The 25,837-nt window shown below is 33.8% G+C and overlaps 1 protein-coding gene across 3 annotated transcripts in view; it reads right to left on the bottom strand.

Moving 5' to 3' along the window:
• The window catches only part of LOC115235552 (regulating synaptic membrane exocytosis protein 2-like), a 194,709-nt gene that overhangs the window by 91,601 nt on the left and 77,271 nt on the right, over positions 1 to 25,837 (bottom strand). For all 3 annotated transcript variants that reach the window (XR_003884047.1, XM_029807418.1, XM_029807417.1), the window contains exon 11: positions 9,304 to 9,428. Coding sequence is in view for 2 of the 3 variants with exons in the window: in XM_029807418.1 (XP_029663278.1) it covers positions 9,304 to 9,428 (125 nt within the window). In the remaining variant the exon portion in view is untranslated. The remainder of the gene's footprint in view (positions 1 to 9,303; positions 9,429 to 25,837) is intronic.

The following is a 25,837-nucleotide window of genomic DNA, read 5'->3' as shown; positions in this document are numbered from 1 at the left end:
GCAAGAATCGAGTCGTCGTGCACTTTTTCTATATAGAGCATCTGTTTCGGTAAGTGCAGCATTGCATTCTGTACATATTAGAAAGTATATCATATTAGTTTCGATCGGCACTTTGTATGCCGGAATATACAACCGCCGTATTTGTTACTTTTTTTGTGTTGGGGCAAAACCGGGTACTTACACATTTCATGTAATGAAAAGAGGAAGAACTGATATAGTAAAAAAACTGTCAGAGTAAAAAAAATTTTACCGATCGTTAGTAGTCTTTAGTGAACTTTAAACTATGAGAAAATAAGGCTAGTTGCTGAAAAAAAATGTTTGGTTACCAAGAATAACAAGATTTTGTGGAGAAATCAAAGTACCCGGTTTTGTCCTACCGGTAGAGTCAAACCGAGTACCCATTTAAGAATATGCAAAACACCGTGTAATTACAAAATCTAGATTTATTTTAATCAAAATACAATATAAAGATGTATTCTATTAACAAAAATCACAAATAAAGATATTCTCTTGTTCGACATTGCTGCAGGACTTCCTTATTTAACTTTTTAACTTTAGAGGTCTCAAAAAGCTTTTTTTTAGTGGTTTCTTTTTCTGAGCGTTAGTTTTTGTTTTCAACTGCTTTTTGTAGGGGCACAAAGCCAGGATAACAATTCTTCCTCTTTTCATTACATGAGATGTGTAAGTATAGATGCTCTATGTAGAAAAAGTGCACGACGACTCGATTATTGCCTCGATACCGATCTTTTTGGGGCTAAAAACTTTTAACTTCTATTTAAAAAAAAAATATTGTGTGCATAGGGTCACGGTTTGTTTTAAAATAATGATGGCGCCAATCTATAACTAATAACACAAGTTAGCTATAGGTAGCAGCATTTATTACAAAAAAACAGGGGTACTCGGTTTGACCCACCTAACCGGTTTTACCCAACTTTCCCCTATATTTAGGTAAGATATGCACATGCAATAAAATATTCATTCACGATATAATATTAGCTTTCCAGCAGAGCCGTTGTACGCACAGTAAATATTTTTTAATTTTCATACTTTATTCCCGTACGTTGATTGTTTATTTTTTTACATCATCTATTGTTGGAGATTAACTTGTATCTTCGTTCATATTTATACGTCAATATTGATGCGTTGGCGTCGCGTGGATGTATCATGACGTAAATATTCGTTCAGAATAACAAACTGAGAAAGGAAGAGAGTGGGGATGACTCTTCATTTATCATTTTCATTTATTGTAAATTGAATTTATATTAAAAAATTATTTTAACTTTTGGCAACAGAACCTCTCTGTTTATTATTATCGTAAAATGCATGAATGTACTTATAGAAGCATTTTCGGTGTAGCGAAGTAAAATAGCATTTTATTTTCCGATGAAATTTGTCTCACTTAACACAGTAAAATTCATTTTGTCGAGTTTACTTTATCATTATTAAATTAAAACAGAAAGGATTATATTTTCATAAAATAAACACAAATTATTCGATTTATAACAAAGTTAGAGATTAATGAAATATTGAATTAGAGGACGGGTGAGAGACGCACGTGATTTTAAAATCATATTACCTTACTTCATTTTCAACCACTCTAAGTTATTTTAATTCTGTTAACATTCAAATCTCTTTTCCAAGATCAACTTTCAACTCATATTGACGTCTCCAATTCAATTCAAGTTATTGTTTAAATTTGATTTCTAGTTTGCATTTTTGAAATTTGCAGGATCTTAGTTTGCAGAATTAAATATAAAAAAATTTATGCCATTTTATTTTGAATAAAAAATGCTATATAAATACAATTTTTTAAATTCGATTTTATATATTTTTATTAATATATGTATTTTAAAAATATATTTTTCATTTGCTGTTAAGAAATTGAATTTTACACTGCGTAAAATTTCTACAAGATTTCTATAAAATCTATTCAATTTATTAGAAATTGTATTTGTTTTTTAATTCATCTTTACATTGTTTTGAGAGTAATTTATCTACGAAACGTGCACATATCACGTGCGATCCAACTTTGAAAGTATTGGCCAGTAATAGAAGTTTCTCATACGGTTTATTGGATCACGTCGACGATTAATCAGCGTACTGTGTCCTCGTGAACGTTAAATTTCATTTCCGACGTAAGCCGCGTGACGATGACGCTGACGTGACGTCAGGAACAAACATTGTCAGAATGTACAGTCTGCTGAGAGCTGGATTTGCCTTTCGATAGACGTCAAACTTTATTGTTATTAATTACCGTGGGCGGTCATTCACTAACCGCGAGCGTATGTACGCGGTGCGCAGCCGCATTAGATAATGACTACACTGAATATGGCATAGGGCAAGATAGTATTACGAGATCATTACCGGTATGACAAGATACACGAATTATGATAAGAAACATTTAAGATTTTAATTTTTTCATAATTCAGAAACAATTTCAGAAACAATATTCTCGGGAAAAAATAAATATAATGAATATTTAAATTTAATGCAAAAAATCTTATTTCGTTGACTCGCTATATTCTTATTACAAATTTATTCTATCGATTCTTTCTTCGTTCCATCAACTTTTAATGACAAGTTCTTTAACTCTGAGTCGGTACTTTTATTGCAAACATTTAATGAAAAATCAGCGTTTGTTCTAAATTCGACGTGTGAAATGTAAAACCGTTTACGACCTTTTTACTGTCGCGATAAAATGAAAAAAAAAAGAAAGATCAATATTTAATTACGTTCTCGTTCTCGTTTCCAGGTCCGATTTAGTAGGAACTTGTTCTCGCGGGAGTTCTAATTACTCCGCCCCTCCGAGAAAAACGCTTTTCGTATCTTCATTTGTCTCTGTCTTTTTTTCCTTTTTTGACCTAGCCATTATTTAAGTATCTAACTCAAATAATATCTAAGGCAGCATGAAATATTCTTCTATCGAAACATAAAGTTAACAAGAAACATATGTTTGTATCTATGCATATACATATATTTATATTATATGCATTATACTGTAAATTAATTCTTGATTAATAGAACAGTTTAATAAAATTAGTTCTTTTAATATTAGTTCTTTTATGGTAACATATAAAAATGTAAAAACAATTTCTATTATTTATATAATGTTCGAGTTTTATTTATAATAAAAAAAATCATTAAAAACCATAAATGTAAAAAAAAACTAGTTTTACGAGAAGACTCACTATTAAAAGATGAATGACTGATCGATTGCTGCCATAAGAGATAGAATTTTATAGAATGCATATAATGTACCTTGGTTAACCGTATCTTACGAACATTGACAAAGCAAATAACAATCTTTTCGTCTTTCTAGACGTCCTTATCTTTTCCTCTTTCTCGATGCCTCTCGTTATGGGGGATTCATTGCGCCGCACATACCGCCAAGTATGTAGACAAGGACATGTCGCTATTTCTTACACAAGATACATTTATATGTATGTCTTTATAAAGAAATATTTAAAATATCGTTAAAATAATTCAAAAAATCATAAAAGCAATGTAGTTGAAAATGTCAAGGTTACGAAAAGGAGAATCACATATTATACAATGATGTAAGATAAAGCATTATTGCAAAGATAAATGAGCTAATTAATTTAACAAAAAACAAATAATAAATTCACAAAATTATTGTATAAATTGCTCACTCAATTACTCAATGCCTTTTCGAACATTCTCTTCCTCTCTTCTTTGCTGCTTCTTCGTGGCATTTACACGACATTCATTTGTAAAAAATTATGATCATGTATTTAATTGTCAAAATAAGATGATCACACGACATTTTTACATAGCACTTCCAACATTAATTATACGCACGATATGTACTTTATCTTATAAATAATGTGACGGGAGAATGCGAAAAAATCACAATTATCCAAAATTACAATTCGCTCGGAAAATTGTACGCTCGAATCACACAATGCTATCTTTGTTGCTAACGAATACGCACATATGTTACAACGACGGAGCGCGCGATGGTTTCTGCTCGCCGTGTCAATGACAATAAAACCACTGCATATAAACAATGCATTATTGTCATTCCACGACGAAACCAAGATGAACAAAAATCAACGCGCGTTTTGTCGTTGTACGTGTAAAATGCGACGCATTGTAGCGTAATTAAGGCGCGAATTTTCAATGCCGAGCAGATTGTAGCTCCTCGTAACAATGATTTTCGCATTCGTTGAATCGCAATATAAAATAAAGTGCGAGCTGTCTGTGTGATTAATGTTGGTAGCAAAGTGTCGCATAATCATTCTATTCTGGTAATTAATTGTAATTAATTGTTTTTGTGAATGAATGTGTGTGAATGCCAGAAACAGCGAAAGACAAAAGGGAGGAGCAGATTTTAGGGTGGTATTGAGCAACTGTAACATTTGCAATTTATAATTTTGTTAATTTATTATTTGTTATGTGTAAAACTAATTTCTCGCTTGTTTCCACAAGGGTGATTTCATATTATTATATAATATGTGATGTGAAATATACACACATATATATATATATATATACAGAGTGGCCCACCAAAAGTGACCATACCCTTTTATCTTTTAAACTAAAAGAGATAGATCGTAACAAATACCAAAAGTGACCATACCCTTTTATCTTTTAAACTAAAATAGATAGATCGTAACAAATATACATATATTAAATTAAATGATTCAAACTGCTCTATTGTGAGCATAGTGATTGCTTCTAAAAGCTATCTGTGTTAACGAACGGAGAGATATGCATTATTTTTTTATAATAATGTAAATATTTTGACATGAAAAAAGTTGTAGCGTTGTTTAAAATACAACGATGTATGATATAATGTAAATATTTTACATATGATACGAATTTTATAGCCTTGAAATATCGCAGGCAACGTCTATCTTTTCATTTTCGGCCCTGCAATATGGCCAACTTCGGATTGAGTATTATGATCAACTGACAACATGACATATGTCAATCCATAGACATAGTATATCTAGACCGAGCGTTTGCCTTTATTTAAGGAGTGGGGGTAAAGATGCACGTAGAAAAGGACATACTCTGTTACTCTTACGTTCTCTCTCGCTCGCACATAGCGTACTCTTTCGCTATGCTACATGCGAGTGAGAGAGAACGCAAGGGGCACGGAACAGAGTATGTCCTTTTCTACGTGCACCTTGGCCCCCACTCTTCAACACTCGGTCTAGATATACTATGTGTCAATCTCTAATGCACGAGTCAGAAGTTGGCCATAACGCAGAGCAGAAAGTGAAAAGATACACGTCGCCCGCGATATTTCAAGTCGAAAAAACTCGTATAATATGTAAAATATTTACATTATATCATACATTGTTGTATTCGTTTCAAACAGCGCTACAACTTTTATCATGTCGAAATATTTACATTATTAAAAAAAAATTATGCATACCTCTCCGTTCGTTAATAAAGATAGCTTTTGGAAGCAATCACTATGCTCACAATAAAGTTCAGTTTGAACCATTTAATTTAATATATTAGGTCTACCGGAAAGTTCTGTCCGTTTTTGGAATAAAACAAAATACAAATTTTTATTACCGTCAATAAACTTTATTAAATAATGTAATTGCCATTATTCGGAGAAGTATTGTCAGCAACTGGATAATTTAAATACAGCAGTCCAAGAAAAGAGGCCGGCGATGTACAATAGGAAGAACATCATACTGCATCATGATAATGCCAGGCCCACATGCTGCTTTGGGGACTCGTCAAAAAAGTGCAGAACTAGGCTGGGAAATTCTGTCGCATCCACCATATATATATATATATATTCTAGGTTTTATTAGTAAATAATTTAAAAGAAAAAATTAATATATTAAAATCAAAAGATCTTAATTTTAAAATAAATTTTTAAAATATTTTTGTACGGCATACTAGCACCGTCACTTCAGCTCGATTTCCTAAATTAAACAATAAATAATAAAATCGACATTGATATATTTCTCTCTCTCTCTCTCTCTCTCTCTCTCTCTCTCTCTCTCGCGAAATTTGGAAAATATAATTAAAATCAAAATTGAAGGAGCTCTTAATTACATTAACGTAGTTTATTTTTATAGCAGTGTGGACCTTTTCTATTATTTTTTAAACTTATTTTGCGAACAATAAATATTTAGAATATTTTAGTAGCAATTAATTTGGGAAACAATTTGATATTAATTTGATATTATTAATATTTTACTCTTGACTATTTCACTGTTATATGATTTTAGTATTGCATGTTGGTATGCGTGTATAAATATTAAATAAAGTTTCAAATCTATCTTTGCACTATCTTTGAGCAATTATTTAGCAATTAATTCTGGTATATTTGTTTTTTATTTTGTTTAATTCGTTATGAGTGTTATTTGAAAATGAAAAACGTAGCATAATGCTAAATCAACATTTGCATCTTTAATATCAATTTCTTCTTAATTGAAAGGAGCAATAAATTCGCGATTTGATTAATAAATTAGCACTTAATATACTATACATTTGAATTTGATTTCTTGTAGTGGAGATACCAAATTAACGAAAGTCAATTCTAACGGAAATCTAGTCTAAAGTTGGACAGTAATAAATAGATCGATCGGAATAGATGTTGAGTTTGTTGCCCATTCCGATTTTACAAGCGACGGTACGTAAGAGGATTAAACAAAGCTCGATTTGCACGCAAACGCCGCGCCGCGTCATGAATTTTCGTTACGCGCGAGCAATAAGTACGTCACGCTTGTCAGGATGTTTGCCATATCCCGTTTTCATGTTTCGCGAAATTCAGGACATGCAATTCTCTCTTAATCCCGACTCGATATTCAGTCACAGATGAGAAAAATGAAAGATGGGAGGTGAGGAGGGGCAAACGCGCTTCTTTTATATTTATATCTTAAGAGGGATAATGCGCGCGTAACGAGAATACGGACCATTGTGCGATACTTGCACGTTCCTTATTAGACCTTGTCGCCGAGCGCGAGAGAAAGGCTTACCGATGATAGCAATCGTCGTCGGGGGCTCTTTATGGAAATGTAATGACGGCAAACAGGAGCGAGAGAACGTCTCTCCTCGCCTCCTCGATCGATCGATCACCGGCGCCTACCTATCTACATCGTATCCCTTTGTGCGCAATGACACTCGAGGGAAAAGATAGAGAATTCAAGGGACTGTACTTTTTGCGCAAATTGTTTGAATGACTGAGTATCGTGCTGTTAAAACCATTTAAACATAAGTCCAAGAATGTAAGTCTTGCTTCGAGTTTGCATTGTGTAAATATGACGTGTAAAAACATTAAATCGATGTTCTCTCTTTCTTCACGCTTTATATTCGTTTTATGCTTAATAAGTAGCTAATTTTAATTCATTTGTCCCAAAGTTTGCGTTGTGCATCGCGATGGATATAAATATATTAATAACCCAGACTGTAAATATGGATATAGAGTACTTTTATTATAAAACTGATTGCCCCAATTAATGCATAATGAGCTTTTATTGTTGCATGCAGCTTGTATGGCGTTAAATAAAATTTATCAATTTTAACGTTAATACGAATATGTAAGCGAATGGAACGGCTCTTTTCGCTTGACTGTCAGTACTTCAACTTTAAATTTAATTAAAATCGATGCGTCAGAAACTGTCAATATTTACATGCATTTATCATTTATAACAATGTCCGACAAGTAAAACGATGAACGTGTGACAGGAAAATATTTTTGTCGCCATACTGTATTTGCTTTCGAAGTATATCAAATATTTATGTTATTTATGTTATTTGAGTGTTATTCTGCATATACGACGATTGGCTGGACATTGGCTGGACGCGCGGTAGAGTTTTCTCTCATTTCATAAATCCGTCTAAAAAAATGGACAAAATCATTAAATTTTAAAAACATCGGGAGCGATACGTACGAAATTATCGCACTTTAAAAATGCAAAATGTATCGCGTAATTCTATATGGAATTGAACGTAGTAACGTCAGTAATTTATCGTAATCTTGTATGTTGTCGAACAAATATTTGATCGATTAAAATAAAAGAGTTTAATGTTTTAAATAAAGGTAATAAAAATGGATAATTTTATATATTTGTGTGTACACTCAAGGGCAGAAATGGTGTCCCTAGGCGGCTAGATGTATACGTGTATGACAGCCAAAAGCGGTGTCCAGCTAGTGCGGTGTCCTATAACTGTCTCACTCGCACTCCCTGCATTCAATTGGAGTAAGTGAAACAGATATAGGACACCATTAATTAGCATCACGTCTTGCATTGCTTTCTGTCTCGATCATATGACTTACGATAAGGATGCAACATCCGAATGCCTCCCACTTTTTTTCCTTCTCTGCTTGATCTTCTTCGTGCTTCAGATGATACATATATATACGCGATCCGTGTGTATGCGTGACGCTTTCGGTTGTCATATACGTATATACCGCCTAACCGCCGAGGGACACCATTCCTGCCCTTGAGTATACAACTAATTAATATATTTAAATTTCTTACTACACATTGTTTTATAAATAATAGCACGCAATATCATAATATGAAAAATAATACTTTAAGCACTTGAATACTAAATGAAACGCGCTATTCTAAAATATTTAATGCATTAAAAATATATTGGAGAATAAACAGATGATAACAAATGACTTGTTTAAATCTGAGGGAGACAATAGAGAATCTAGATGCAATACACAGTTGGAAAATTTAGCTTAAATTTAACATATCGCATGTCCAAACGATCCACACAAATATGTGTGTTAATTTAACATAAAATAGATATATTAAATACTATGGTGACATTAATACTATGTTAATGTTTCAACACAAAATGAATGCAAACTTTATAGTAATTTAAAATAAATTTAGTGTAAAATCAATATATTTTGATGATAAAATTAACTTAGAAAAACACTTATTGACGATCTGTAGTCACTCTCATTTTTATTCTACAATAAAGTTAATATTTTTTCTGTAAATTTTAATAGATAAATCCTGTCACTAATAATACGGAACGTATCTATCGTGTAAAATTAAAAATATGTGCACATGTTATTTTTACACTTTTTTTTAGTTGTTTTAGTAATTAAACATTTGAGTTCAATTAATACGACAGCAATATGTTAAATTAACACATAAATGTGTTAAATATTTAATAGAAAAATTTTAATCAGCATATTTTTTAACAAGAAACCAATTTTTCAACTGTGTAGGCAACTCTTTCAGGATTATTCTTAGAATCTAGATGTAAATATATATGATAATTATATTATAACAGTCTACATATATAGAATTTATGCGAATAAAATATCAACATGTACGCACGTACCTTGTCGCCTTGTTGTAAGCCGGCCTTTTCGGCGGGACCACCTGACACGGTCCATACGATGCACGCGAAGCTGCGCCCGTCCGATCCGGTCTTGCCGCCCACCACTCTCATGCCAAATCCGCGCGCTGTAACAAAAGGATATAACGTGGGCTGAGAATGTGTAGTGTGATGCACCACCGTCGCAATTTCCGCGGATGTCTCTCGTCTCCGTGGGTAGGATTTACGTCACCGAGCTGAGAACACATAGCTGCGCACGTCGCACGCACCGATCTCTCCTCCAAGGGGACATAGTCATGTTTTGCAGGGCGACATTTAATCCGGACTCTGTTTACCCTAATGTTCCCCTCCCCTTCTCTCTCCTCTCTTTACAGAGAATTTATACAATACATATTCCGCAACATCAAGTCTAGGAAAATAATTAACACTCACGCTCCCTTGCTATAAACGTGAGCGACAGTTGCGCCGATTGTTGAGATAACAATGTTATATTGTTAGTGAGGTCTACCGCACGCCCGCGTGAAGATTTATAATTTAATTATGTGAATTATCCAATTGTCGAGACGTTTCTATTCTTTTTAATAATAAGTAAGAATGTAACAAACAGTAAATTTCAGAAAAGACCCGGGTTGAAATACAAGAGTTATATAATATTACTTAATAATTTTAATAAATAGTTCTTTATTCTAATTTATATGATAACATCGCATACGTGCGCACGCACATACACACAAGATATAAACGGGAATTGTTCTTAAAATTTGCATATATAATTATTATAGCTCAGTTTAAAATATTGCATGTATAAAGTATCACTCTGGTAAATGCATCATTCTCTTACACCAATTTTAAGGATTAAAAAAATTCAGTAAAAAAAGTTGCGAATCTTTAGTCATTTTATATATATTTGCTAAAACTGAACACATTTACTTCCCCCTAAATCCACTTAAGCTGACAGAAGGACTCCACAGTGTCGGGTCTCAATCGCATCTTGCGATTAAGCGCACTTTCACGAAAACACAATCCGACATGATCAAGCCAATGTCGAGCTCTAAGGATTTTGTAACATCTGGATAAACCTTCACGCCATTAGCCGCGCGAATTCGACAGACACCCGCGTTATTGCCGGTTACCGCAGATCCTACGTCCATTAGGAGGACGAGAATGTTCACGTAATGTTCCCGCGAAAGCTCTGGGAATTATAGATGACGAGGGGAGATCCGTTTCACTTTTGTACCCGATCTTATACATCGTGCGGATTTTGTTATATAAAGTTTACATCCACCAAACTTGTCTTGTTTAATGCGATTAAAGTACTTAGGAAATTGATCATTTCTATCTTCTTTGGAGTGTTAATTTTCGAAAAAACAAAAGAATTAAGAGATCTTTCGAAAATCGAAATAAATGACTAAAGAGAGATTCATTATTTGTATTTATATTAATTATATTATTTAAAACTTAATATAATTAGAATATTTGTACAATATTGTGAATAGAAATACGAAATTTATTTATAGTTCGAGAATATTGCAAACGAATTTACGAATTAGTTTTCCATTTCCGGCGGAAACCGAGTTTATTGGAATCGATAGAAATTAATAACGCTGGAACTTTTTGCGGAAAAAAGATCGCGCGATCGTCGCTTTCTACAGAACAATGATTGCGTTTATGCTGGGAAAAGCGCGTAGAACAGGTTGAAAAAGTTCACTCTTCTCGCGCTATTTGCGCGGATAGAGCAACGTAATTTACTATCGAAGTTTTAACGAGCAAAAGGGAAATGACGCGGTATAATGATGTATGGCGAGGAGGGCGGAAGGGATAAAAGCGATAAAAATGGAGAGATTTGTTAATAATTGCGTGTAACATAGTTTGACTGCCCCCTGCGGTGCAAGCAAGGAAAAAAGGATTGCCAGGTCGATTTTTCCAGCTTCACGCGCGGCAGGCCATTCCGGGACACTATTCCGCTTGTTCCTCACGTTCACATCGTAAAAACAAGTTTATACCATTCAATATTTATGATTTTTGCATAAGAATCTTCTATAAAATTAAGGATACAATCATGGGTAAATAAATTTAAAAAAAGATTGTCAGAAATATGAGTTATATTAAGCATCGCCGTTCAATTTGACAAATTATTATTTATATAAGATATATTATATATACAGGGTGTCCCACCAAAAGTGACCACCCTCTTCTATCTTTTAAACTAAAAAAGATAGACCACAACAAATATATATCAAATTAAATAGTTCAAATTGAATTCTATTGTGAACATAGTGGTTGCTTCCATAAATTATGTGTTAACGAACGGAGAGATATGCATAATTTTTTTATAATAATGTAAATATTTCGATATGATAAAAATTGTAGCGCTATTTGAAACAAATTCAATGATATATGATATAATGTAAATATTTTACATATTATACGAGTTTTTTCGACTTGAAATATTGCGGGCGACGTCTATCTTTTCACTTTCTGCCCTGCGTTATGGCCAACAGGATTTTATAGGAAATTGAATTTGGAAAAAAAAAGTTCTGATAAACATAGGTCCGGAAACGGTTCGTTAAAAAGTTATAGCTAATAAAAAAAAGTCAATATTGCGTAGATGCCAAAAATGCATTAATGAACAGGGACATCATTTTGAACATATTTGATAATTTGATTAAAAATTATTTTTCTTTTACTTTTAATAAAATTGTTGTCTTTCTGAATGGTCTCATTAATGTAACCTTTGTATTACCCCTTTTTTAAGTAAATTTTTTAATGAAGCATTTCCGGACCTATGTTTATAGGAACTTTTTTGTTGCAAATTCAATTTCTATAAGATCATGAAGTTTTATTGACCTGATCTCTGAGACACTCTGTATATATCATATATATAAGATATATTTATTTCATTATATCAGTACACAATTCATATCACAAACAATCATTTAGAGTAGAAATATGATAAGCAATATAATTACAATTAATGCATAGCAATGAGCGAAGTAAGTTGAATTTTGCGGAAAACACTGGAGGAAACTATGTAAATCTTGGAGGAGATTCAAAAATTTAAAAAAACAAAAAAATTTTAAAGAATATTAAAATGGTTATAAAGACATATGTTTAATGTAAACATTTTTTAAAAGTATAATCATATATAGATTGATATCTGAATGAAAAATGTAACTTCAAAAAATTCAGGTTAATCTGCAAAATTTTTAGTATTTATTATCTTTTAATATCTATTTAAGAATCTATTTGATATTTGTTATCGAGAGAATCGAAATGGGATTATATCGCTATCATCGAAAGTGACAAAAATCCATCCTAAATGCCGTTCTAAACATTTACTTTCGACGTTCAATAGAAAGATACGGGAAAAATCAATATAACTAACTAATCCATCCATCGCGCGCTTCTCATTTCGGTTTCTCAGTGCGACTGCGGGAAAACATCTTTTCTCTTCTGAGGGATGATCTCTTCATACACTCATCTTCTTTTAGCCCAGCTATATCAAGGTCGTGTCACGGAACAACGTGGGCGTAGTACGCTAAAGCATCATATTCCGAGGTTGCGATAACGGGTGGGTCGAAAGGGCACGGAAAAAGGGTGGTCGAGGACGAGATGTCGGAGATGCGGTTCGACACACAAGGGATGATAGAGAAAGGGTGGGGGGGGCAGGAAACCTAAGGCACCTACGTTGTCTCTCGTGCTACGCATATTGCGAACGCAGTCAATATCTTCGCATTCGAACGTATCTACCCTCCGCCTACGTGATCAGCTGTGCGGCATTGTTGGCTGCCGCCAGTAATATTATTGTCTTCGTGAGTATTAACGTGAGAAATTCGAAACGCGGGCGCGCGAGGAGAAGCACTTAATTAAGTGTTATCATGCTAGCCGCGCGCGCATAATTTTGTTCTGATGTGTACGAATTAATCCCACTTGTAATCGCTGCGCATAATCCTACCACGATATTCAAATCGTGAAGACACATTCATTATATGTACATACTAGCACAACACAACGCGCGCTTCGCGCGCGCTATTAATTCTTTTTCATTAAACATTTTTAACGATATATACACAAAATAACTGTCAAAATATGCAATGACAGCCGCTAACGAAGTAAGCGCAATGACAAAACCAATCAGCATCGCGGAAAAGCGACAACAATACACTTCGAGACTTTCGAGAATCGACTTAACATGCCTTTTTTACGGAGGGATATTGTTGATTTAATAGAGTTTTTCGTCTGCAATGCTAGCGTAGAATGAGTATAAAAAGATCTTTTAGAAATTGTTTGCGGAAAATAATGTTTTTGTGTTTTATATATTATAAATACTATATAAAAAAATTTATGTAATTATATAGTTTATAACACAAAGATTACTTTACAATATTATTTTAATAAAATTCTCATTTACGCTAATAAATGCGATGTAAATTTTAGAAAAATTAGTGCCAGTGTACATTGAATACATGGAGAAATTATCAACGTTATCAGTGAAAGCGCCATCGAACGAAAGCGCGATGCACAGAATAGTAAAAAATCTCACTTGAATATTTGAGACAAATCGAGTTAAAATCTCACATCGACATCTCTCACGGTCAGACCAGTCGCGATTTTAAATTCAATCCTATCAGCGAGTCGGTTGTCATTTCGAACTACTGTCGTATTGGTTGACATGCAAACTTGCGTTTGCACAAACGCGACGTTAACGAGATACGACGTGGACGCGACATCGTACCATTTAATTGATCAATGTCATCGAGCTCTCCAGCATAGCGAGATTATCTGTTAATGCTCTGACGAACTGGTTAAGGAGAATCTTGTTTGTGTCGTAATACCGAGAGCAATCCGGTTAGAGGTTTCCGTCGCAACGCTATGGTAATTATCAATAAGTATCAGTCACAATCAGCTGTGTGATAAAGCTTGTCAGCATAGGGCTTGTTCGCGTCATATTGAATTTGTTAAGAATTATGCATTCGTGTATTATTAATTATTTTCTATCAATATTAATCGATGATGAGCTGCTCAATAATCCGAAAAAATTGTATTCTTTATTAAATCAATATCACATTTTTAATTTTTGAATGTATTATTTTTTGAATTTAACGAATTTTACTTGAATTACCTTAATGTTTAAATTACTAATAAATCTAATTAAATTTAATGAAGAAGTATTTTTTCTTAAATGTATTTCAAAATTCAGGAAAAATTTTCTCGATTGTGCATAAAGTAAATATTACCAAACTGATAGAAGATTGTTGCGATTGTTTGCAAAACGAAGAGGAATGCAATGTGAGCGCTTGAAAACGACAAAGCTAATTAAAACTGATATTTGCGTTCAAGAACTTGCAAGAAGCGCGATCTAATTACGAATAACACGCAGGTTGCATAAATATAGACTACGTGCCGCTCATTTGCACGTGTTACTCTACGCTCACGATACGATGTTATTTCTGAATTGTATTATCGTTGAATGAATCGCACATTTAAAATTAAAAAATTAATATTAATCGAAATTATAAATTTGCAATTTGATTTAATATTAGATTATTCGGAAGTATATTATAATGTGCTATTCATTATCGAAAATAAATCATAGTTAGCACACATGACACACACACACACGCACACACACGTAACAATGAACATCCAGCTGGTAGGGTTGGAAAGACATAGAGATGAACTGAATATGTGATAATAAAGAATCTGCTCATAGTCACAATGGTGTACCTGTTGTGGAGTTCAGAAGATCAAAGGCAATTATTATTTTTTAATACTAAGATTCTCGAATGTATCTTATATGTATTAAATATTTTGTTGAGATAACGAATATAAACTGATGGAAATTGAAATCCCAACACTAAGGAGTTATACTGGACGAATAAAAAAAAATCCTCCTAAGGTAAAATTAGATTAGAAACAAAATTTCGCGTTGTCGCGTATTTATCTACAACCCTCTAATTTTATTTCAGAAAGATTTTAACTCACTCTCTTTTTTTAATTTCATGTTTTACAATTTTTATTTTATAATACTTTTTGATAAATTTAATAATTTCAGTGTTGTTTTAAGTTTTTTGGTGAAAATTATTTCTTTCATTTTTTGCGATTTTCTTCAAAACAAAGCAGAAACGAGCAAATCTCTAAAGGACTTTTTGTCTTAGTTTATCGGTCCCCTACACGCTCCTAAAGTTTTGACATTTAAATTGGGGACACCCTGTATAATAAAAAAAAAATTAAAAAATTAAATAAAAGTAAATACTTATGTAAACAAACATGTTCTGTGTAATTTTCATTCACCCAGCATAACTCTTTCTTGGTGTTGGGATTTCAATTTCCGTCAGAGATGTATATTATTAGTACTTGCCAAAATAGAACTTTATATTGATGGACAAAAAATATTACATTTTTTGTAATGTACGAACGTTGATTGAATAATCGTTGATCGATAATCTTTCCGTTTCTCTGCGCGTCTTTATCTTTTTCCCTCTCTCGATGTCTTTTTGTTTTAATAGACCCCGCACTACGCCGCATGTCGCCAAATATGTAAACAAAGACGAGTACGTGACGTACACTATAGATTTCCAGTACTGGCAGTGAATATCGAAACACAACCTGTATTGTGTATGAAACATGAAACGCCTCACCTTGTCATTCATATAGTGAGAGTGAGTAGGCAACAGCTTCATGTGTCGTCATAGTAAGTACCTCGTTATACACGAAAATTATTAAAAGATGTTTGAAACTCGATCTCTATTATAATTAACAATTAACGACTCATAAGCGTGTCGAAGCGACTGCTATTTATCAAAGCAGATATTAATTTCATGTGATTTATTAATATACTAATATGAAGTAAGAATAATACATTGAATAATAAGAAATTGATTTTTTCATATATATATATATTACATATAAATGAAAAAATCAATTTCAGTTTACTGTGCTCTACTTGCTCACGAGCGTTGTCAAGGGTGCTTTGGGACACCCTGTATATATCCTGCAAGATTCGTACATTACTGTACGTTCTCAATTTAAAATAATAAGAAAATTACATCGAAATCGATGGGAAATTTAAAGCGCAATGTGAGATACATTCAAGAATTCAAGCATTAAAGAAATAATTATTATCCTAAATACTGGAATAAAACAATAAATTGTAAAATTTCAATTCCGTATCGTTTTGTTTCCTATTTTAAATGATTAAATCATGTGAAATATTTGCTTCAATGAATAGATGTCACTTTGATAAATAGTGATCGCTGCGTCGTTAATCACTAATTGTAAGGAATTTTAAAGTAATAAATATTTTCTTAATGCTTGAATTCGAATGTATGTCACATTGCACTTCAATTTTTTCATCAATTTGTCGAAAAATGTAAGTTGCCTGTCATTTATCATTGCGTGCGATTAACGTCGGTAAAATAATGCTCAAAGTACTGTGCGATTGTCATATTTTGCTAATTATTACGCGCATGATCACAGTTAATTGTATTTTCGCAAGTAAGTGTGCGAGTTACATAAATGCTATAAAGGAGCAGTAAAGAATAAACGAGAAAGGAGAAGAAGACCCGGAGATATTCGACAATGGCAGAACAACTGTACGGTATGCAATTTTTAAATTATTTAATTAATTAATTATTTATCAGATTAATTTAATTCGTTATTTTGTTGTTTCTCTATTAATCCCATCTCTATGAATGATTTTCTACGATTCTATTCAATAATTTCTCTGACATTTTCTTATTTCTTCCCGTCATTTAGCATCTTTCCAACTTTGTGAGAAATATGTGAATATTTACTACTCTAAATCAATTTTGCAAAATATTGAAAAATTATTGTACAAATCATTTGTATCTCTCAAGAGAAAAAAAAATTTGTTAAATTTTACATCGTGTATATGTATAGAGGGAAATAAGATAATAAAGTAATATGCAATATAATAAATATCACAGAAATTAGGAAGTTATACTGTTTTAAATATTTTCTTAATTTACTGCAATAAAAAGGTCGCATATTATTTTTTCTTTGTCTCTGCAACTAGAAATATCTTTGTAAAAAAATTCAATTTCGCAAAGCAAAATGAGAATGGTAATGATTTTATTCACGTATTCTCGTATAATTTTTTGTAATAAATATGACACAGAAAGATCTTGTTCGAAATCTATGTAGATATGTAATGATAATAACTTTCACATCTCGCAAAGCAATGTACATATACTTGAACTTTCACTTGTCCGTCATTTCCATTAAGTTTGCCCTTGTTTCCGTGATTGTCGGTCCTTGATTTCCGAAGCAGATAGCTTTAAATGTTCAAAGAAGAGAAAAAAAGTTTCTTTATACAGAGATATTATATAGCATCTAGATGGTGATTTTCTTCGCGGGACGATATTCTTAAATGCAAACGAGCGCTGGATAATTCGGAAGTGTTATCGAAAGACTTCAATTGATCGAGAGATGTGGAATGAATACATGCTGTACTTTATAGACGAGATCTATAATTTCATGTTTCATTAAACGTGTAAATGTTATTGTTACTTTTTTTATAGATACATTAAACATGTATTTTACAAATGTACGTAATCTATCAAGATCTATTTTCATGACAATGTTATTAAACTAATGGATTGTACGCGGTCAACACTTTTTATATGGTTACGTGTTTCAAAGTAACAGTTTAAATATGTCATGTTGAGATTACAGGCCGAGCTCTCGCGCGGAATTAAATCCCAGCGGCAACTCCATGTTTTTCCGCTCTGTTCGCCGACATCGTTTAATTATAATTATTGTCCGAATGAAATAAATCGTCTCCACCTACTGCTGTTCTTACGCTAAGTAGAACGATGTCACGCGCATGGAAGTGACAAAGCGAGAGGCGTTCCGTTCAAAATTATAGTTTGCAGTAGCGCTGGCCGTGATAATTCATATTTTGAAAAACGTGATCTACGAATTAATTTGCATTATTACCGAGATTTACATGCGAGCGCCGCGTCCGTCGTTATGTGGGAAATTTTTACAATCTATCATGAACAATTTTATGTGTACCGCAATTTGTTTCTGGGTTATCGCTCAATTGTATCTCGTGACTTGTATTTTTTAGGACAATCCTGAAAACGTCCGTCATTCAACTATTATTTCTACATAATTTTTTAGCCGTCATTTCATTTAATTTAATTTCAAATATTACGTTCACGTATTGTTTTTATTTGTGTTAAACTCGCAAGGATTAACTCGTCATGTATTGCTTTTAAGAGAGTAAACTTTACGGCTTTGAAGAATCGATTTTAAAGTTGTATTCTATTGATTATTAATGATCTATATCGAGTCAGAATATAATTAGCGCTATAGTATATTACTGAATTTTTATTGTGAATTAAGTTTTTTTTTTTATCTGAATGTTGAAATATACAGAGATATTTAAGATTTTAAATTATAAAATTCTCAATAATTTCTTTCAATTTTGAAAATTAATTGAATAAATCATATATACACGTCATAGATTTTTAGATAAATTTAATCTCTCTTTTTTTGTAGCAAGTCGCAGCGCACAAGCGAGACAGCCAATCAGCATCGCGGAAAAGCGACAACAATAAACTTCGATATATGCGAGTATCGACTTTACATGCTTTTTTTATATAGGGAAGACATAAATAATATTAATAAGTTTATATTATAACTATAATATACACATAACTTTTCTTGCATTGCATCGATTTAAGTAGATGATACGCAAATATACATTATTACTTTTCCTCACGATCTTTTGTATTAAAAACAAACCGTGCCCCTGTGCACACGATATTTCTTTTTTAATAGAAGTTCAAATTTTTTAGCCCCAAAAAGATCGATATTGAGGCAATAATCGAGTCGTCGTGCACTTTTTATAGAACATCTGTTTCGGTAAGTGCAGCATTGCATTCTGTACATATTAGAAAGTATATCATATTAGTTTTGATCGGTACTTTGTACGCCGGAATATACAACCGCCGTATCTGTTACTTTCCTTGTGTTGGAGCAAAACCGGGTACTTACATATCTTATATAATGAAAAGAGGAAGAATTGTTATCCTGACTTTGTGTCTCTACAAAAAGCAACTGGAAACGAAAACTAACGCTCAGAAAAAGAAACCACTAAAAAAAAGCTTTTTGAGACCTCTAAAGTTAAAAAGTTAAATAAGAAAGTCCTGCAGTAATGTCGAACAAGTGGATATCTTTATTTGTGATTTTTGTCAATAGAATACATCTTTATATTGTATTTTGATTAAACTAAATCTAGATTTTGTAATTACGATGTTTTTGCATATTTTCAAATGGATACCCGGTTTGACCCTACCGGTAGGACAAAATCGAGTACTTTGATTTCTCCACAAAATCTTGTTATTTTTGGTAACCAAATTTTTTTTTTCCGGCAACTAGCCTTATTATCTCATAGTTTAAGATTCACTAAAGACTACTAACGGTCGGCAAAATTCTTTTTACTCTCAGATTTTTTGGATTTGTAATACAAATCCAAAAAAGTACCCAGTTTTACCCTACTTTCCCTTATATATCTATGTGAGTGCGTGTGCGTGTGCGTGTGCGTGTGCGTGTGCGTGTGCGTGTGCGTATGCGTGTGCGTATGCGTGTGCGTGTGTATGTATGTATCAAGCACTGGTCCTCTTGTAGTCTGTAGTGTTCATTCTATGTATTTTGCTCGCATGTTACACCTACATTTCGATCAAATAACCCGGACAATATTCGCCAAAACATCTGCTACAGTAAACATCCCCATTTCTCATGATTAAATCAAAACAGATTCCTGTTGCATCCATAGTCAACCTGTTGATCGTTAATTCCAAACATCGTTGTTTCTCATAGTGCATTATCCGGTTCCGCAAAAAATATTTAGCCGTCTCAAAGTGAATGGATCACGCCTACAGTTTGTTATGTCAATTAATACACAGCCTACAGAAAAATATTCTCTTGCGATCTTTCATTCAAGAAATTAATCATCAAAAAGATATGCGCAGTATATAAAAAATTTATAAGTTATTTTCCTGTGTGATGTATATTTTTCAATTAAATCTATCAAAACACAGACTTTTAAGCATACGTGCTCTATCTATTTATATTTTTGAAGATTGATTCAAACTTATTGTTATTATTAATAACGTTTATAACTCCAAAACTGCGATAATTTTATGTATGCGAGAGAAAGAGAAAGATTAATAGCTCGAATATAGAGACATGCGACAGCGAGAGATCAAGACAACGGGCGCTTGCGTTGATCGACGTGTATCCGGATGTGCGATGAGCTGAGCGGTTTACAAACGGGCTCGTAAAATACACGAGAGACACGTTCGTTTACGTTAACGCGTCTCTATTGAGTCGTACGCGGCAATGGAGAGAGAGAAAGGGAAAGGGAGAGAGGAAAGGCCCGATCGATCGCGCACCTTCCGGTATTCTGCGAGCGCGACTGCGTCCCGTGATGTGTTCCGTGTGTGCAAATTCGCACGAAAAGCTATTATCCCGGGATAGAAGTGTGTGCACAAACGACCGATGATGTGCGGTGTGCGGTGGGACCTGGACGACTGTGTCTGCAATCTGGGAATTTGTGCGCGACGGACGGGGCGACAGGTCTTTCGCACGCGCTGGGTGCCGCGCTATACTATTTATGGAACGTTCAAACCTGTAGCTCTTCATATTCGCGGTTTTCCGTAAATATCCGTTTAAATCGATCCTCAGTGTGGTTTAAAGAGACAAACGCGTGACATTTTTGTGGATGACTACACGCATGCAAGTTCTTCTCCAACTTTTTTTTTTATTTTAATATCGATTTGACTTCCCGACTGTGATAATTGACGAATAAGAATAAGTGACGACATTATATTGAGATGTATTGAGATTGTGGCGCTTATCGGGATTGTCTTTTTTAATTATTTCATACGCAAGTATCAAATAAGATTAATACATGATCGTAATCAATGGATTTGACAATTTAATATTGTTTGACAACTCTTCTTTATCTTTCTTATTTCTGATTATTCCAATCTTAGACACAATAATTATACACACAAGAGAGAGAATGCGGATATTCTATCAAGCGACGCGGTAGCATCGCGACGCCAGGTACATAAAAATACTCACTGGCTTATCAATAGTTTTGCCTATGTACAGGGGCCGCGGCGCTACTAAGCTTATCCAGAATTTTACATCTATAAAATAGTTTGAATAAACTATTGATTAAAATATCTTAGGAACTAAAAACGTAATCAAAAAAAGAAAAAACTAACGGCGATTTTATTATATAATATGGATGCAAGCTTTCGATTGCGACCAGTTTGAATAAGATTGGTGCAGTCAATCCTTAGATATGATAACTGTATATACCAGAATTGTGACATTTGGTCTTTCAGTTTCAGATTTCAGACTTACGTACGTATGCTCGTACGCACACACGCAAAGCGATTTCCTCAAGAAGCATTCACACTTCTCATGTACAATTATTCCTTTGAGTATACTCTTTTATAAATTTATAATTTTATAAATTTATAATACAATAGAAGAGAGAGAAAGAGAGAGAGAGAGAGAGAGAAAGAGAGAGAGAGAGAAAAAGAGAGAAAGCTTCATTTATTAAGCGCTCTGGGACGGATCCCCTCAAGCGCAATAAATAAAAATACATTGAAGAGAGTGTATAACAAAATTCAGTGTATAACAAGAATAAGTGTGCGAGTGAGTGTATATGTAAGTGTATGTATATATGTGTAAGTGTGTAACTGTGAGAGTGTGCGTTATGAGTATATACATGTGTAATGTGTATATGTGAAAGTGTACGTATACATGTGCATATACATGTGCAAAAGAACAATATGTACAATAAATATGAATGTATATAGTAATATTCTAAATATTTAATCTTTAACCTTTAATCTTTAAAGGTATGCCAAAGAGAGATGCCACAGTGTTAAGAACATTCTGAGTCATGACCCTAGTCATGAGATGCACAGACGAGCAAATGTGTATAGAACTTTTGTTTAAAATCAGTCAATGTCGTCACATTTCGGCTAGATGGAGGAAGACCATTCCAGAGTCTAGCTGATGAAAGCCTAAAAGAGCGTTTATACAATTCAGTCCTGCATTGTGGCTGAATTAAAATATCCTTCGGAGCTCTAGTAGCACGATCCGTTGTTTTGATCTTGCAGTTAAAATTAGAGTGTAGAAGACTAGGTTGTTTAGTTTGTAGTATCTTGTACAATAAGCATCCAACAAAATAGGCTCTTCGAGAATCAACTTTAAGCCAACCTTTCATAGTAAGGTGTAATCAGCCTTCACGTTAAAAATAAATCTGATACAAGAATTCACTGCTCTATGAAGTCTCAGATTATGTTCGGCAGTCATGTCAGTATAAGCTGCACAGCAATAATCGACATATGGATAGATTAGTGAAATAACGAGCTTATTTTTAAGAGTTTCAGGGAGTAGATGCCTGCAGAGTTTTAATTGATATAGAGCTGAATGGATCTTGTTTGCCATATTAGTAACCTGTTTTTCCCAAGATAGAGTATTCATGATCGTAACACCAAGATACTTAATAGATGTAGAATATTTAATTGCGGCCCTATCTACTTTTATTTCAAGAAGGATAGTCAGATCAATGGCATTGACAAATCTCGATGTTCCCATAATTATAGCCCGCGTCTTATCTGAGTTTAAGATGAGCCTGTTAGCAGTAGACCAGCCAAGAATAGCATCAATGTCCTCATTGACCTGCCGGATAGAGTCGGATAAATCACTTGGTTCACAGTGAATGTAGGCTTGAAGATCGTCAGCATAAAAATTGTATTTGCAGTGTTTGACCACACGACTAAAGTCAGATAAATATAAAGTGAAAAGCAAGGGTCCCAAAACAGAGCCTTGAGGCATTCCAATCCTGACGAGAGATGGCGACGAGACAGTACCCTCCATGCTATCCTTAACCGCCTGAGTCCGCTCCGTCAAATAAGAGTGTATCCAACGCAAGACACTATCAGAAAAGTTTAAGTTCTTCAACTTCTTGATTAATAGGAAATGATCCACCCTATCAAAAGCCTTCGAAAAATCGAAGAACACAGACACGGTGACCATCCTACGATCAGCTGCTTGTCTCACTTCATCCAGCATCTTAATCAAACAAGTTTGTGTCGAGTGGTTGTTCCGATAAGCAGATTGACATGGATCGTAAAGGCCAGAGAAAGAGAGAGAGAGAGAGAGAGAGAGAGAGAGAGAGAGCTGGCGAGAAAGAAAGAGAGCAGGAGAGAGAGGGGGGAGAGGGAGGGAAGGGAAGGAGGGGAGAGAGCGCAGAAGAGAGACAGCGGAAGAGAGGGAGGGAGAGGGAGGGTGGGAGGGAGAGGGAGAAGAAGCGAGAGAGAGAGCAGGAGAGAGGGGGGAGGGAGAGAGAGAACGAATATATGTATATGTATACCCCACTACGCTGCATTGATATATTTTATGACAAATACTATTTCAAATTACAAATTCTCACAAACTGGGCTGCTTCTAAGTACTTGGCTAGTTAACTATTGATTTCATATTTAGTTTTTATTTTTTATTTTTTAGGGTTTTTTATTTTGTAGGGGAAAATTTTTATAAGTTATTTTTTAGGTATGTACTTGGCGTATTTTTTTTACCTTTGTGAGGATTTTTTAGTGGGATATTTATTCTATGAGATGTTGCCGCATCATCATTCATGGAAAAGCATTGCGAAATTACGTCCTGGTTATTACAGCTATATCCAGTTTACGTCCATGCATTACGTATCATCGCGTTTAATGGCTTTCCCTTCGAATTGCGTGAATTGCAAAGCGGATTCATCATTATTGTGCTTTCTGTGTGATTACAACGTATTAGTGTTGCTGATGATGTCGTGATTAGTAGGTGTTGCTTTATACGTAAACAAGAAGCATGATTGAGCAATGTGTAATATGCATTTGCTAAATCAGCTCGCAAATCGCAAACGCTTTGTTTTTCCGAATTATGAAAATTATGAACTGTGAAAATACAGTGCGAATATCTGCGCGAGATTATCAGTTTAAAATATAATTGCTTCAAAGTTTTTTGTATTTAACTTATATGCATTATTAACAAATAACAGCGAAAAAAAAAATAAAAAAAGTCGTACGTAATGACACATGAAAATACATTAGAATGAAAATTGTTATTTTCTGGAGTACAGATTAATGATTTCGTATTGAATCAAACTTGAATCGTCAAATGGTTATATTGATAAAAATGAATGTATAACTATATATCTCATCTTGAATTGAAATCTGTTTGTGTGTGTGTGCGAAATAAAATTAGAAAAAACTGGCGGTTTATTTATTGTTAAATTCAATTAACTAAGTGCATTTAAAAAGTTTTTTTTTCCATTTAATTGTTCTTATCCTGAGCCTATTGCTGTCATTATTAAAATTAGAAAAATTGTATATACATCTCCGTTCTAGACCAATAATGTGCACAAGTAAATACACATGTAATATTATAATTTAACCGTTTCAGTATTGAACAAAGCGCTGCAATGAAACGGAATCCATTGGACCATCCGTGTATTGGTTACCACATGCTTGCCACGCCCGAGAGCATCACATTATTAAATAAATGCAATAACTGTTTTAAATATTAAGCGTGGCGCACACATGCACACATATTAATATTTCATAACAGCAACCGCGATAATTGTATAACCATGCAAAATTTCCGAGATTAACGAATATATATAAATAATAGAAGGTAAGTAAAAAATCGATTGGAATCATTGCTTATAAAAATATTTGCACCCCCACCCCTCTCTCTCTCTCTCCCCCTTCTTTATCTCTCTTTTTCATCTCCGCTCATTTACCTGCTATTTATCTGATGCGCACATACAACACGCTAGTAGCTGTTGCAGTTGATATAACTATAAACAGTCATCCATTTAGAGCAACAACTGCATCGATCATCGAAAATCTCGCGTCCGTATGATATAACGTACCACATAATAGAAGGTAAGTAAAAAATCGATTGGAATCATTGCTTATAAAAATATTTGTGACATAATTTAATTGATCAAACGTATAATTTATCAAAAAAACTTGTTAATAATTAGTTTAACTGAAATACTATTAAATATATTAAAAATATATTAGAAGCATGGAAAATAATTGTTGAAATTTTGATGGGATAGTATCGAACGATCGAATTTTGAATTGGTCCGCTCTCTAATTAATCGTCAAGACAAATTCTTATTGCGCCCTATCGTAACGGTAATGCTCTGTCGTAACGGCGCAGAACGAGAAAGAACAACGAGAGAATGTGGACGCGTGTTGTGGAGGAAACGAAGAGTATGAATGCGCAACGAATAATTAAACGTCAATCGCATGCCTACTCGTTGGGCGCAGGCTTATAATCGTTGCGCTGGCTCTCCCCCCTCTCTCCTCCCTCTCTCTCTCCCTGTCTCTCCCTCTCTCTCTCCCCCTCTCCTCCCCTCCCCCTCTACCCCTCTCTCTTCCTCTCTATATCTCCCTCTCCCCCCTCTCCCCCTCTCCCCCTC

The sequence above is a fragment of the Formica exsecta genome, unplaced genomic scaffold, assembly GCF_003651465.1.
Source record: "Formica exsecta isolate Colony F162 unplaced genomic scaffold, ASM365146v1 scaffold226, whole genome shotgun sequence".
Classification (NCBI taxonomy): domain Eukaryota; kingdom Metazoa; phylum Arthropoda; class Insecta; order Hymenoptera; family Formicidae; genus Formica; species Formica exsecta.
The sequence above is the reverse complement of the archived record's forward strand: the minus strand, read 5'-3'. Positions and strand labels throughout refer to the sequence as shown.